At 35.0% G+C, this 16204-nt stretch overlaps 3 protein-coding genes and 1 long non-coding RNA gene across 4 annotated transcripts; 3 read left to right on the forward strand and 1 right to left on the reverse strand.

Annotated features, from left to right (window-relative positions):
* The first annotated feature begins 721 nt into the window (after positions 1–721).
* LOC102596717 (isoflavone reductase-like protein) lies at positions 722–3606 on the forward strand. Its single transcript, XM_006341895.2, has 5 exons — positions 722–993; positions 1069–1203; positions 2630–2867; positions 2959–3162; positions 3245–3606. Exons 1-5 carry the CDS (start codon positions 811–813, stop codon positions 3421–3423), a joined length of 939 nt encoding a protein of 312 aa, XP_006341957.1. The 5' UTR covers positions 722–810; the 3' UTR covers positions 3424–3606.
* Positions 3607–5290: 1684 nt separating this feature from the next.
* Positions 5291–6993, forward strand: LOC102596386 (isoflavone reductase-like protein). The gene is made up of 3 exons (XM_006341894.2): positions 5291–6074; positions 6208–6411; positions 6509–6993. Exons 1-3 carry the CDS (start codon positions 5876–5878, stop codon positions 6673–6675), a joined length of 570 nt encoding a protein of 189 aa, XP_006341956.1. The 5' UTR covers positions 5291–5875; the 3' UTR covers positions 6676–6993.
* Positions 6994–7424: 431 nt separating this feature from the next.
* On the reverse strand, positions 7425–8286 carry LOC102597044 (uncharacterized). Its single transcript, XR_366906.2, has 2 exons — positions 8148–8286; positions 7425–7960 (listed from the first exon to the last, which is right to left on the reverse strand). It is a non-coding gene; the product is annotated as an uncharacterized lncRNA (long non-coding RNA).
* Positions 8287–9800: 1514 nt separating this feature from the next.
* LOC102597275 (gamma carbonic anhydrase 2, mitochondrial-like) lies at positions 9801–15375 on the forward strand. Its single transcript, XM_006341896.2, has 5 exons — positions 9801–10082; positions 12431–12574; positions 13562–13687; positions 13758–13909; positions 14754–15375. The coding sequence occupies exons 1-5, from the start codon at positions 9968–9970 to the stop codon at positions 15036–15038; spliced, it is 822 nt and encodes a 273-aa protein (XP_006341958.1). The 5' UTR covers positions 9801–9967; the 3' UTR covers positions 15039–15375.
* The last annotated feature ends 829 nt before the right edge of the window (positions 15376–16204 follow it).

Genomic DNA, 16204 nt, shown 5'->3' on the forward strand with positions numbered 1-16204 from the left:
TCCCTTTATGACAAAAGGTTATACATTAAATAAAATTTAAAGATTTCATGTGCAAATTCGTTGTCAAACTTAAATTGTTTGACTTTCGAAAAATGAAAAGTGTCATACAGAAGGAGTAATAAACAAACGTGTGAATGTGGGTGTTTAAGGAGAGAGAATATTTGATAAATTTAATGGAGTACTACCTAATAGCACTCCACAAAATATGGCACGAATTACTAAGCGTGAGAGAGAGAGAAAAAATCGGATAAAGAAATTAAATTAAATACAAAAATTAAATGTTTTGGAATCATATCTGACATGATTTGGACATGATTTGGAATCATATGTGACATGATTTGGACATGATTTTGACATGATTTGGAATCATATTTAATATGGTCAGCACTAGTCACTACATTTTATACATGTTATTTTTGCATAGAAACTATTAATTTTATTTGTATCATTTTGATTTTATTGGATGTTTTGAAGGTATATAATTTATATCTACGGCACTAAAAATACTAAATTTTGTATATTTAAAGAATAATATAATAAAATAAAGTATTTATTGGCCATACCATGTAAATGGTGAACAAATAAAAATAGACCAGTGTAGTAGGTTGATGCACCTCAAAGGAAGCAAAGACAATATTCATAAAGACAGTTAGTTGGAACAGCAAGGTCATTTTGGTAATTACAGCTCCCCACCTCATTGCATAAAATGATGTTGCCTTAGCATGTTTTATACACAAAACAACACAACTAATAAATTCTTGAGAAAGTTCTTTAATTTCAACTCAAAATCTTTAAGTTTTATTTTATCAAATGGCTGCGAAAAGCAGAGTTTTGATTATTGGAGGAACAGGGTGTATTGGTAAATTTGTAGTGGAAGCAAGTGCAAAATCTGGACACCCAACTTTTGCTTTAGTTAGGGAGACCACAATTTCTGATCCTGTTAAGGGAAAAATTGTTGAGAATTTCAAGAATTTGGGTGTCACTATTATTAATGTATGTATATTATATGGTGCATTTGTTAATAAATTGTATATGCAAGTATATTTTAGTTTCTTGTTTTTTGAACAGGGTGATTTGTATGATCATGAGAGTTTGTTGAAGGCTATAAAACAAGTAGATGTGGTGATATCAACTATTGGTCAAATGCAATTGGCTGATCAAGTTAAAATCATTGATGCTATCAAAGAAGCTGGCAATATTAAGGTTAGTTACTTCTGGTTTTTCACAACTGGCTTTGACTCGAGACCTCTGGTTAAGGGTGTAAACTTGGGGCAGAGGGGATGATGGTGATCTTGAATAAAGTAATTTAGTAGGGGTGTTCACAGTTTGGATAAAAACCGATCCAAACCGAAAAACCAAACCAAACAGATAAAATAAAACCGATTTTATTTGGGTTTGATTTGGTTTAGTTTTAGATTTTTGAAAACCGATAGTATTTGGTTTGGTTATGGTTTTATTCGAAAAAAATCGAAGAAATAACCGAATCGAACCGATGAATTATATACATATATTTTATTAATATACAATATATTATTTTTGTAAACAATATTAAAGATCTTATACATATTTTCATTAAAATTTCTTTATAATTTACTTATTGAAAGCAAAAATGCCCAAGATGAAACATTTATCTTATTGATTTCATGTATATGAGTGTCTGTCAATTCTTTGTGGAACTGAAAATGTTATTGTCTCTTCCTTCTAGGCCAATATAGTGAATTTTAAAGCTTTATTGATAGTAAATTTAGTGATTGAAAATTTAGTAATTTAAGTCATTCTAACTATTTTTCGTTTTGAATGGATTGTTGTCACTTTTTTCACATTTTAAATGAATTGTTTCTTTTATTTTTGTGTATGGTTAATAACCGAATAACCGAACAAAACCAAACCAAAACCGATAATCACCAAACCGATAAATGTATATTATATTTGGCTTGGTTTGGTTTTGATAATTTTAAAACCGATTAAATTGGTTTGATTTTGGTTTTGACCAATAACCGATCCAAACCAACCCGTGAACACCCCTAATAATCATCTAAATATTAAAAGTCCCTCAATTAATGTATATAGGGTAAAATTTGGATTCGATTGGTAGATTTATTAGGAGATGACATGCGAAAAATGAAACAGGTCAGATGTGATTAGGGGCGGATCTACGTAGGGATACTTCAATAATGTTGATGGTTGCGTGTTGGATCATCCAAAAATAGTGTATTTTTGAAGGATCTAACATGGGTTCAGCAATATATTTGGAGAGTCCGAGCAACATACCCTCTAATTAAGGGAGTATTCATCTCGTTGATTTAAGGTAATAAAATGAGTTAGATTACTAATTGTTCACATGGCCTAGTGGAGCATCTTGATCTGCATAACCAAGTGTATGACAGAAATATGCAGCAAGTTCGCGTAAATGCCTCAAATTTGGAAGAATATTTCACTAGAGAATCTGAAAATCGTTTTAATGACTTCCTTTCAAAAATTAAGAAAAACATTTTCCAAAACTCTCCTCCAATTTCAAATTACAATTTTTTTTGTTGAAAAAATAAATTTAAAGCTTATTTTAAAAAAAATATTTTCAACTTCAAATATTTTCACAGAGCTAAATTATCTTGTGCTAAAAAAAATTCAGAGGTTCTTCCCTTCAGAGTTTGCTATGGATGTCGATAGGATCAATGCTGTGGAGCCAATAAAGTCTACATTTGTTGTGCAAGCCCAAATCCGAAGAGCTGTTGAGGCTGCAGAAATTCCCTATACTTACGTCTCATGTAACTATTTTGCTCGTTATTTCATACCAAATTTGGCTCAGCCAGGAGCCACTGCTCCTCCTCGAGACAAAGTCATCATTCCTGGAGATGGGAATGTTAAGGGTAAGTCGAAAAAAATTACTCCATTGATTTGAATTTGGTACGCGTGCCAACAGAACAAGTTCATGATAAAATGTCTCATTTTTGTCTGCAGCTGTATTCAATGAAGAACATGACATTGGCACCTACACCATTAAGGCTGTTGATGACCCGAGAACGTTGAACAAGACCCTTTACATCAGGCCTCCCAAGAACACCTTATCGTTCAACGAGCTTGTGGCTATATGGGAGAAACTGATTGGTAAAACTCTCGAGAAAATCTACGTTCCAGGGGAGCAAATTCTCAAAGACATCCAGAGTTAGTAATCTTTATATCATTCATCTGTTTCTTTCAATTTAACATAGGTAATCCTGACAATGTATATTGCATACTGTTGCAGCATCTCCGATACCAATCAATATCATACTATCAGTCAACCACTCAACATTCGTGAACGGTGATCATACCAATTTTGAGATAGAGCCATCGTTTGGGGTTGAGGCCTCGGAAATTTATCCAGATGTTAAGTACACCACCGTGGAGGAGACCTTGGTCACGTTGTCTGAACTACACGTTTGATGTCTTCGATAACTCGAATAAACTGTTAGATGATGAGTGTTGTCAGACATTTTGTCTGGAAGTATGAGTGCTTGTTAACTATGTCATCAGAGACGGGTTGAATGGTATGTTTTAAGTCTGTTTTTTCTGTCCATACTGCATAGTACTATAATGAATATGGAAGACATTCGCGTTTTTCTTCTTTTTGCATTGTTGCTCTACCATCTTGTGCCAGATTTTAAGGTGTTATGTAATAGGGGTGGCAAATGGTTGGATTGGATCGGATTTGGATGGATTGAACAAAAATGGTTTGGATTACAATCCACCCAAATATAATATGGGTAAATATGGATTTGATCAAATATGGTTTGGGTAAAATGGTTCTAACACATTTAAAACCTCTCCATATTTCCTTGACTAAGTGAACTGGGACTTCATGACATCAATTTACCCCCTTCCCCGGGGCGCCCCCCACCTTCCACCAACCGACCCCTAATTTTTTTTTGTTTTCCAAAAACAAAAAAAAATATTTTGTTTTTCAAAAAAAAAAAAAATTTACCCCCTCCCCCCGTCCCCCTCCCTTCCACCAACCTACCCTTAAATTTTTTTTTGTTTTTCAAAAACAAAAATAAATGTTTTTTCAGTTAAGTTTGAAAATTAATTGAATTTTTGAAAATTAATCTTAAATTCTTTTATTTTTTAGCACAATTAAGAATTTTGAGTGAAAGTGAAAACTAAGTGATCTATCCATATTTTATCTATTTTGATCATATCTGTAGAGACTCTTAATATAGCTTGAAGCCCATATTTACCCAATTAAAATATGAGTGATCCAAGTCATTAAATATGAATAAAATAGACTCATTTCGTTAATATGGGCTGAAATTGTCACCCTAATATGAAAGAGTCTTGTTGTCAATAAAGATCAATCACAGAGGACTCTCTCCTGTTTATATATGAGGCTCACTCATTTCAGTTATCTCTAGCTTTCTTATGAGTTCAGGTATCGTATGGAATATAATCCACGGATCATTAGGAACCTATGTAATAGTATCCCAATCAAATAGCTGATGAGCGGATAAATAGTGATTGGAAAATATTGTCAATTTGGTCTGATGATTTTACGTGATGAGTTATTACCCTACCAATCTAACATTATCATTCATGCTTTAGTCATACGCCAGGAAAACCTTCCAACTTCACCTAACTTTTGTTAGGAAGAATATGCTGCTTCACTCTAGAATGGATCATGATCCTTTCTTAAGTAAAGTGGAGATCTTTACGCGAATAGCCGAGCAGATTTACTGTTTACTTTTTAGAAGGCCACATTTTATGATCTTTGTTTGGAGCTCACTCAAGCTATAATTATGCTATGAATTATATATATTGAAAAAATAATGAGTATTGAACGTATCGTTTCAAGTTTCTCCCATTCTTTTTGGCACATTACACTATGAAGTGAACATCTCCCACATTCATCAACAAATTCAATTTTTATACCACTTCTTCTTTAAAAATCCCAAAATTCATCCGTCTGCCTATTTACGCTATCGGAGAACCCACAAGCTTTGTCAACCTATGGTAGCATCTAGCGAAGCAATTATCGATGCATTTTAAGAAAAAGTTCAAGCTCTTCTAAATCTTGTTCATGATCGTTTCCATGGAATGATTAATAGTTAATATTCTGAACTCATCGATTTAATATTTTCGTCAATAGATTCACTCATATTTTTTGCCAATGGTGGTGTAGTGATTTGGAAGAAGCAAGATATAAGTAAAATGAAAGTGCAGGTTAGGTTAGTAATGGTGTAATGGGTGTGGTGAGTTTGCAGGAAGAGTGGAGAAGAAGAGAAATAAATTAGAAGTTAATATTAAAGAAAATGAAGAGTTTGTTGAAGGCTATAAAACAAGTGGATCTGGTGATATCAACTGTTGGTGCAATGCAATTCCGCTGATCAAGTTAAGATCATTGATGCTATCAAAGAAGCTGGCAATATTAAGGTTAATTACTTCTTGTTTTTCGAAACGGGGTTGAACTCGAGACCTCTGGTTAAGGATGGAGGGATCTTATTTATCTGTATGCAACATGGGACAGAGGGGATAATGGAGTATGGGGATCTTGATTACAGTAATTGTTGATGAAAATTCTTGAATTTATCGATAAACATTTGAATTAGAGAATTTGGCTTAAATCTATGTTGCTCAGATACTTCAATAATGTTGATGGTTGCATGTTGGATCGTCCAAAAGTAGTGTATTTTTGGAGGATCCAACATGGGTTCAGCAACATAATTGGATAGTCCGAGCAACATAGCCTCCAATTAAGGGAGTATTCGTCTCGTTGATTTAAGGTTATAAAATGAGTTAGATTACTAATTGTTAACATGGCCTAGTGGAACATCTTGATCTGCATAACCAAGTGTATGACAGAAATATGCAGCAAGTTCGCGTAAATGCCTCAAATTAGGAAGAGATGAACGCTGTGGAGCCAATAAAGTCTACATTGGCTGTGAAATCCCAAATCCGAAGAGCTATTGAGGCTGCAGAAATTCCCTATACTTATGTCTTATGCAACTGTTTTGCTGGTTATTTTTTAGCAACTTTGGTCCAGCCAGGAGCCACTGCTCCTCCTCGAGACAAAGTCATCATTACCGGAGATGGAATTGTTAAGGGTAAGTCAAGAAAAAATCCTTAGGTGGTGACTCCATTGATTTGAATGTGGTACGTGCGCCAACAGAACAAGTTCATGACAAAATGTCTCATTTTTGTTTACTTTTTTTCTGCTTTGTTTCTGTTTGTCTGCAGCTGTATTCAATGAAGAACATGACATTGGCACCTACACCATTAAGGCTGTTGATGACCCGAGAATGTTGAACAAGTCCCTTTACATCAGGCCTCCCAAGAACACCTTATCGTTCAACGAGCTTGTGGCTATATGGGAGAAACTGATTGGTAAAACTCTCGAGAAAATCTACGTTCCAGAGGAGCAAATTCTCAAAGACATCCAGAGTCAGTAATCTTTATATCATTCATATTTAGTCAAGACTACTGTTTCTTTCAATTTAACATAGGTAATCCTGACAATGTATATTGCATACTGTTGCAGCATCTCCAATGCCAATCAATATCGTACTAGCAATCAACCACTCAACATTCGTGAAGGGTGATCAAACCAATTTTGAGATTGAGCCATCGTTTGGGGTTGAGGCCTCAGAACTTTATCCAGATGTTAAGTACACCACCGTGGAGGAGTACATTGGCCACTTTGTCTAAACCACACGTTTGATGTCTTCGATCACTCAAATAAACTGTTAGATGATCTAGTGTTATCAGACATTTTATCTGGAAGTATGAGTGCTTGTTAACTATGTCATCAGAGACACATTGAATGGTATGTTTTAAGTCTGTTTTTTCTGTCCATACTGAGTAGTACTATAATGAAACTACAGAAAACGGAAGATACATTCGCGTCTTTTTACTTTTTACATTGTTGCTCTACCATCTTGTACCAGATTTTAAGGTGTGATGTAATATGAAAGAGTCTTGTTGTCAATAAAGATCAATCAAAGAGGACTCTCTACTGTTTATAAATGAGGCTCACTCATTTCAGTTTTCTCTAGCTTTCTTATGAGTTCAAGTATCGTATGGAACATAATCCACGGATCGTTTGCCTTAAAATCTAAAGAATTCCGTTAGGAACCTATGTAATAGTATCCCGATCAAATAGCTGATGAGCGGATATATAGTGATTGGAAAATATTGTCAATTTGGTATGATGATTTTACATGATGAGTTATTACCCTACCAATCTAACATTATCATTCATGCTTTAGTCATACTCCACTGCTTTTTCCATACCAGTTAGGTAAACCTTCCCACTTCACCTAACTTTTGTTAGGAAGAATATGCTTCTTCATTCTAGAATGGATCATGATACTTACGCGAAAAGCCAAGCAAATTACTGTTTACTTTTTTTAGTCAGTATACATAAATTATACACGATCATACACATATTATACATATATTACACATCCACCATTATCGTTATATGAGAAAGGAAAAACAAATGAAAAAAAAAAAGTTGAATAGAATAAAAAGAATTGACCAATTGCTTCTGTAATATAATAAATGGAATTGTTGTTGTACCTTCTGTAGATATATATATATATATATACACCAAATAATATTTTGTCCATCCATCCCTTGCCAAAATAATGCAAGCACCACCATGTCTCAAATGCTCAAGTGGGGTTACCTTAACAATTTGAAATAATGGTACTCAATTTCTTCAACCAAAATGATGTTTTTCACTCTTCATCATTGGCCCCCTGTACACCTTATAAACTATGTTGCTCGGATCCTCTATAAATGTCACTCATGTTTGTATTAGATCCTCCAAACATACACTACTTTTAAAGGAACTGACAAAGGTACGACCACATTTTTGAAGTATCCGAGCAAAATAGCTTAACAACATTTTCATCTCCCATAGCCTCGTCGTCCATGTGTAGCGCCTTCCTTGGCAACAACCCCATCATTTTTCCAGCCTTTAGCTCACCTGCAAAAAGAGAGACTAATAACTTCAAACTTGATCATAAGACCATATAAAAACTAGGAAGTGATGAGACATTTTAAAAATATCAACAACAAGAAGGTGGGGGAATCGAACCGTCACCAATAAGGTGAAAGTTCAGATAGCCAACCAACTGAGCTACTTAGATTCCTGATTTTAACAATATCCTTACTTGTGTGTTTGATAACAAAAAATTCCCCATTGGCTTTAGCAGTAGCTGATAAACGTACAAGAATAGGAGTAACAATGGTAAGAACAGCCCAAAAAAATAAAATCAAGATAATTGTTCTTCCACTCATTTGATGGAGAATTTTCAGAAATACAATGAAAGAAGGATTTTAATATATATAGTAGCAAAACTATGTAGTAGTAGTAGTTAGGTAAGACTTAGCTGGCCATGTTTTATCAACTAATCAAATTGATGATAATAAAGTATTCCAAACTACTACTAGAAATTAAATAATGTGTATAATATGTATAAATAAACTCATTTTGTAATAAAAGTCAGATACTATGATGATATAATCTTGTTATTTTCCATGTTTTGGTTGTTAGGAAGTTGTCACCCTCATTACGAAGAAGGGTGGGTTCAATCTCACATTTTGTCATCAGATAACAAAGTTGATTTCTCCCCAAAATCCTCCGCAGCCGGGCCTCCAAGAGCAAGGAACCTCAACACCAACAACTTGGATCCTTCTTAGATGCAGAATAGTCAACAATCTTTTTGTAAAACTAAAAAAAGTAAAGAGAAATTGGTTAGTTAAAGCACAAAGTACAATTTTTGCAGCATGTGTTGGCTTTCTAACGTCCATTTCTATAATATCGAAAATTTCAAATTAGGCCCATTTTGTTATGTTAGTTTAGACTTAAATGAGAATTGAACATACAATTTTGACACAGAGAGAAAATATGTACATAAAATATATATTTTTTCGAAGAATTCATGAGTTCACATGCACCAATAGATATTTGAGTTTTTTTACTTTTTATGAGTAGCATTAGAGTCGGGTTATTAATCATGTAATATGATTATTGATTAGTACAGTGATTTTATCATTACTCCTATTAATTGATACTCCCTCCGTCCATAATTGTTTGGCAGGTATACTAAAATAGATGTCCAAGATTAATTGTTAATTTAAACAATCAAGAAATAATTAGTCACTTTTTTCCAATTCTGCCCTTAATGATAGTGTAGTTCAATTGAAAAGTTATGTGGTACTTTTGGTATTCTTGGTATAGTAGGGTTATATTAGTCAAATTACACCTTGTATTAAAATTTTCCTTGAGGGGTGTGCATAACCTTACCCTGACAAACAATTGTGGACGGAGGGAGTAGAGTTTTAATCATATTTACTTCACTATATTTTTCAAATACATTAACTCAATGCAACTAAATTGAGGGTATAATAGAAAGAAAAAAATTGTTCTTCCTTGATTTGTCAAAAATGACAAGTAAAAAGGGAAATCAAATTAGAAAATATTTGACAAGTAAATAGGGATAGAGAGAGCATACAACTCTAAGAAACAACTTCTCCTCTAGAGTTCGACTCCTGTAGAGTTCTATTTTATCGAAGAAAATATTTGAGTTTTTACTTTTTATAACGTAGCGTTAGAGCCAGATTATCGATTATGTAATATGATTTGTTTCTATTTGTAATTTGAGCAATGACCATTAGGACCCCATATTTACTTTAATTTAATTACTTTCTATATTTTGATAGATTACTTCTATGACTATCTTTTGGGAGAATAATTCAATTGGAATTAAGAAAAACCTTAAATTTTTCTAAATGAATTGACTTAATTTCCAAATTTACCCTTTGGAGGCCCTAGGCATGTGGTATTCACTATTCTGCCCTACCATTACTCTGTGAAAGCCTTCATTTCTCACTCAATCGTCTCTTTTGCTAGGCCACAATAACACAAACACCTTGACTGCACAGCCCCACTGATCGAAAGAGGGCTAAACGAAGAAGGAGGAGGTAAAAAATGGGAACCCTTGGGAAAGCAATTTACTCCCTGGGATCCATCGTTCGAGCGACCGGCAAAGCTCTTGATCGCGTCGGAAATCGCCTTCAAGGCAGCTCCCACATAGAGGAACACCGTAATTTCCTTATTCTTAACCCTAGATCTCACCTCCCGTTTCCTCCACAATGTTTAATTTACCGATGTTTGAATATGATGTTGTGTCGCTGATGCATCTATGATTGTTTATGTTATTGCATTTTATCCTAATTTGTTAATACTTTTTGTTTGGGGAAAAGTGATAAGAGTTTGGAGTGTGGTGGTTAGAATATTTGATGTTCATTTTCAGTGTGAGGACATTTAGAAATTGTTCCTAATTTAGAAGTTGCCGTTAGTTAATAAGCTTATTTACCTTGTGTCTCTATTGCTTCTATGCTTGTTAATGTTATTGCATTTCATCCGTTGAGCTTTGTTAGTACTCTTTGTTTAGGAAAAAAATGGTAAAGTTTGGAGTGTGGAGGTTAGAACATCTGATTTTCAATGTGAGGACATTAAGGAATTGATCCTAATTTTGAAGTTGTTGTGAGTTAATACGTTTATTTACCAATGTTTCAATATGATATTGTTGTCTCTTCTACATCTACAATTGTTTATGTTATTGCATTGAATCCGTTGGGCCTAGTTAATACTCGTTTGGGGGAAAATGGTATATTTTGGAGTGTGGAGGTTAGAACATCTGATTTCAGTGTGAGGGAAGACATTTAGAAATTACATAAATATTTTATACATTGAACAAAAATAAACTGTAAGTCGCAACTTCTATATGAAAAAAAATTAGTGGAAGAAACATTGTGTGACTCTTCAATTAGTGCAAGTAGTATTCTTCTTGAGAATGTGAAACGAAGTCCTGTGAATGCCCAGTTCTCCTGTCTTCTTCAGGTCGTTATTGGAGTTCTTAGATTTGCACTTTTGAAATGGGTGTCCAGTGCCTATGAAGTTGTGCTTTAGGAAAAAGAACTAGGAAAGGGCGAAAAAGGCGTTTTGGAGTGGATTGTAATGCGTATTCATAATCTTATACTTATTTGAATTCTATGTTCAGTAGCTTTAGGTAACTGATTCTAAGTGCAAATGAAGTACAAGAGAATGAAAGATGTAAAATGTTAGAATTGTTCTTGTAAAGCATAAGAAACACAGGGGATTACCTTCAGGGCTGGTATCTTAGAAGAACCTTTCCTTATGTGACAAACCTATTTGCTCGGTCCTTTTGATCAATCCCCTTCTACTCATGGTTAGGATTTCGATTAGCCTCTTTGGTTGTTGTTAAGACACCAAAGACCCTTCCATCCCCAAAAGTTGTTTGGTTGTTTAAGGGTATCCCAGGAGAGAGCAAGTTAGACCTTACTTAGGGCAAAATATGCATTGGATGGTTCATTCTTGTCTGAATAGCACCACTTACGCTTATATAAGTGGTGCTATCTCTTATCAATGTAAGGAACCTGTCAAAAGTGAGTAGAGTTGGCTACTTTCTTTAGAACCCATTTGCTTAATGACATTAACTCAACCTATTCCAGCTGCATATTAAGCAGATTTTTAAGGACTATTGGTGCATTAGGCAGTTTATATGCCCACCAAGTATTTTGCTGATTCAAATAGTTGTGCCTTGAGATGGAGGATGGATCACAAAGTTGGTTTAAGTTGTCCCACATTGGTTGTGGGATGTGGAATTGATCTCCTTATATCTTGGACAATTCTCACCTCATGGCTAGCTTTTGGGGTTGAGTTAAGTGTAAGATGCACTCCTAATCATGATAGCAAAGCCAAACACATCCATTATTTGACCCTCATATTATGGTGTCCATACTCCCTTTGACAGGCTCGGGCGTGTGGGAGTGTTACGTTGTCCCACATTGATTGTGAGATGTAAAATTGGTCTCCTTATATAGTAATTGGACAATCCTCTCCTTTTTTTAAAAAGATAGAAGTAATTGGACAATCCTCTCCTTATGAGCTAACTTTTAGGGTTACGCTAAGTCCAAGGTCCATTTTTATCAGTTGGTTGTTGACTTAAGAGGAGCCTGAAGTGAAATTTTGGGTGGATTTCTTGCTGGTTTCCATTATGAATTGAGAACTTGATTGTTATGCTAGTTGCTTCACTCTCCCTTCTAAAACATAGAATATGCCTACTAAGAGCAGGAATGCAGGATGTGATATGTAACTTGAACAATTATCCACTTTATTGCCACTATTATCCATTATCTTTTTTAAAATAAATGATATTAAGTGATGCATTATTGTCATATTTATTTATTCTCATATGAATTGCACCAGTTATGCCTCATTGATCTTTCATACAACAATTCTCAAACACCATCTCCCTTATTAAAAGAAAAAAAATGTCTGTTATGTAGCCTTCCTTCTAGTAATTAGACTCCTTTAAGTGGTCAAATTTGAACTTAAGCTTGGTTAGTTACACCTTCTATGTTTCAGTGTCCAGGCATCGGACTCTTATGAACATTTTTGATAAAGCTCCAGTGGTGGATAAGGATGTATTTGTAGCTCCAGGTGCCACAGTCATTGGAGACGTCCATGTGGGACGCAATTCATCTATTTGGTATGGATGTGTGCTAAGAGGTAAGTATCTTATCACAACATTGTTATTGTTGGATGGTACGTTCAAGTGTTACATGGCAGTTTTGATTCTCAAGTAATAGTAGTTTTGACCATGTTTCCATGACTCCGCCGTTGTTCTAGTGCATAAAATAGTGAAGTTGGTATGATGCACGCTATCCATTGGCAAATAAGAGTTAATCTTTTGTTGCTTGTTGGCCTTCTATATTCTTCCCTCAATTCCTCTTAATTTAGAACAAACTATTTGAAAAATGATCAGCAAATGAAATGTTATTTTGGGAGCTTCTTGAAACTTGAACAATTTCTTGCTTGAGTCACTAGTTTCAGATCAAAAACCCAATTTCTGTAGATCTTTTCCTTCTTTTGGCCGTCAAACATCAATTGCAACGGTTTGATAGACGCTTCATTGGGATAGATGTAGGAAATCTCTTCTCCTCTTCCCTTCTCCAGTTCTCCTTGATAGTATATTATTCTTTTCAGTTCCCACAAGACACTTTAGAATGTAAAAGGAACTTTGGAAAATTTAAATGCATGAAATACCATTTATGTGGTTTTGTTTTAATTTGTACATAAGGACCCTAAAACCTGTGTTACATATGCCTATGTATAGTGTGTTAGTACATATACCTTCTCTTATCACATAAATAATCAGTGAAAATGTGAGGTGCTGTAAGGGTGTTCTCATCCCAGTCCTACCTGTTTAGGGAAATTTGAAATTTCTCATACATGGCCCATTTCAACAGGTGGGTTTCCCCTTCCCCTTGTATATGAGCTCTTGCAACTAATCACTTAGGTGAAATTCAACTTTTATTTTGGGTTTTTATTACAAATATGATTGTCCGTGGGGGTGTATTTAATCATTTCTAATAATTAATGATAGCACAACTTCATTATTATTTTTTGTGTAGTGATTATTAGTCGGCAAGAAATTTCTGTATTTGCATGCTATATTGAAGTATTTAAATTTTTTATGTGCCTTCTCTTTTACAGGTGATGTTAACAGCATCAGTGTCGGATCTGGCACCAATATACAGGACAACTCCCTTGTTCATGTGGCCAAATCAAACATAAGTCAAAAGGTGCTGCCCACCATTATAGGGAACAATGTCACTGTTGGTAAGTATTCAAGTCCGGCCTTAGCATCTGTTACCTTGGTTTTATGGATAGTGACTTCAGCTTTCTGTAGGTCATAGTGCTGTTGTACATGGCTGCACCATTGAGGATGAGGCCTTCATTGGTATGGGAGCCACACTGCTTGATGGTGTTCATGTAGAGAAACATGCCATGGTTGCTGCAGGATCCCTTGTGAAACAGAACACAAGGATTCCCTCCGGAGAGGTAGGTATCCAGTAGTCCCCTCATCATCACCAATGATTTATTTACAGTAAGTCCGCTGTTAAAAGATGTGGTAGAATGGATGAAATTCCATGGAGGTGTTCTACTCTCCTCTTGAGACAGATACCTATGTTTGCTGCTGCTTGCTAGCAATAACACCTCACCTCTTAAAATACGTGTATGGAGTTTCTCTTTCTTTTGTGGGTTTCACTCTCTGGCCCACCTATGCTGGATATGAGAGAGATGTAAAGATGTTGAGGACATGATTGGATTTTGTCTTATATTAGATATTGCATTTGGCAATACTGTATTATCATATAGGGAACTTGCCCTTATCTATCTGAGCTTCATTGCAATTAGGCCTTCAAAATTCCTAGTTTATTACCGCTACACAGATAAGGTAAAGTCTATTTTGTCATAAAGAAAAAGAGTGGTTGGAGAAAGCAGCTCCTTACGCAATTCTAAATATTTTGTTTGCTATGCTTTTCTGAATAGGTCAGATACAACAGTGTTACTTATATGTTGCAAAGTCATAAGTTTTGTGGATATGGGATCGAAACTTTGACACCCAACTTATAACTTGACTCATTTAATTTTCCTGTAAAATTTGACTTATCCCAGTGTCTTAACTATGGATTGGGGTTCAAGGAGGTTTAAGACTGTCAAATGTTTCACAAGTCTACCAAGTTACATCTTTTGTTCGCATTCCATTATGAATCAGTGTGGTGAATTACTGGATTTAACACTCTGCATTAAGCCACATTATGATTGGCTTCTTCTGCAAATAGTTATGATTTAAGAGGCTTAATCTGCTCTCACTATTTAATCGTGAATCTATATGACACAGGTATGGGCAGGCAATCCAGCTAAGTTTCTGAGGAAGCTAACTGATGAAGAGATAGCCTTCATTGCTCAGTCAGCAACCAATTACTGTAACCTTGCTCGTGTCCATGCAGCTGAGAATTCCAAGTCCTTTGACGAAATTGAATTTGAAAAGATGCTTCGTAAGAAGTATGCCAAACGTGATGAGGAATATGATTCTATGATTGGTGTTGTCCGTGAAACACCTCCCGAGCTTGTACTTCCTGATAATATTCTCCCTGAAAAAGCTGCAAAGAGCATCGTCCAATGAGATTAGTGCCCAAGCAACTCTCTCTCTTTTTTGCTTTCCAGAGATTTATTTTACCCCGTGAGCAGGTATGGAGAATAGTCATGGATATTGGCTGTTGCCCTTCCAAATAATACCAAACTTATTGGATAGCATCGGTACGTCAGTGCTTGTAGTTAAGACTTTTGCCCCTTGTTTCAGCTTGGAAAAAGAAGTTACTCTCAAAAGCCATATGCATTTGGTGCTTGTAACTCGAGAAATCGTTTTAGATTAATTTGGTAAATTGTACTTGGAATAACATAAAACATTGATTTATCAGTTGAAGCATTTCTGTTTAGCAATCAATGCCCTTCTTGTTTGAGATTCCTCCTAACGACCATGCATTATTGAGATGCATGACTAAGTAGCACAGTGCATGTGGGAAAGCCAATGACCTAAACCTAAGGCATGTTAGCTTTAGTATATTATAATATTATAAAGGTAAAGATGATTGGCTGATTGGGGTATGAAGAGCCAAAAAATGAGCAATTTCCCCGTAAATTCAGCCTTGTCTTATTGTGTTTTTATAATGACAAAATGGACTGTATATGAATGATTGGGATCTGTTGAATTGTTTGGTTTTGAATGGAGTCATCTTTGGTCATGAATCTCTTTTTCTTTATCCTTCGGCGCATACTTGATTTTCACTCTCTTTTAGAAAAATATATTTTCAAGATCTGTGTGTGATGTATTGTAACGGGTCCATTAGAAGATTCCTTTTGGACCACTTTTTCTTCTTACACAATTGGTCCACTCACTCCACAAATGGTACTTTCTACACCATTCATAGTGGGGTAGGAGCCACTATTCTACTTACGTGTTTCGTTTCAACAGAATTCAATAACTTTAGATCGAATTCTGTATTTGTGTTTTAGTGAGTATCTCAATTCTTAATTGATCAAACATGGATTGTATTGGGATGCTCGGGATCCCTCCACTTTTTTTAATTAGAAATCTCAGGTTTGATCTCTGAGAATGAAAAAATCTTATTGGGAGCGTTATCCTTAGAAGTGGGCACGAATTCAAATTAGTTGGACTTTAATGTGGATATTTGACGGTGAAACAAAAGAAGTGTACCAATAGAACAAATACTCAATGAAATAGGAGTTTTTCAAAACTGATTGAGGATAAAAGATTTGTACAAAATATAG

This window comes from Solanum tuberosum, unplaced genomic scaffold (genome assembly GCF_000226075.1).
Source record: "Solanum tuberosum cultivar DM 1-3 516 R44 unplaced genomic scaffold, SolTub_3.0 scf00032, whole genome shotgun sequence".
NCBI lineage: Eukaryota > Viridiplantae > Streptophyta > Magnoliopsida > Solanales > Solanaceae > Solanum > Solanum tuberosum.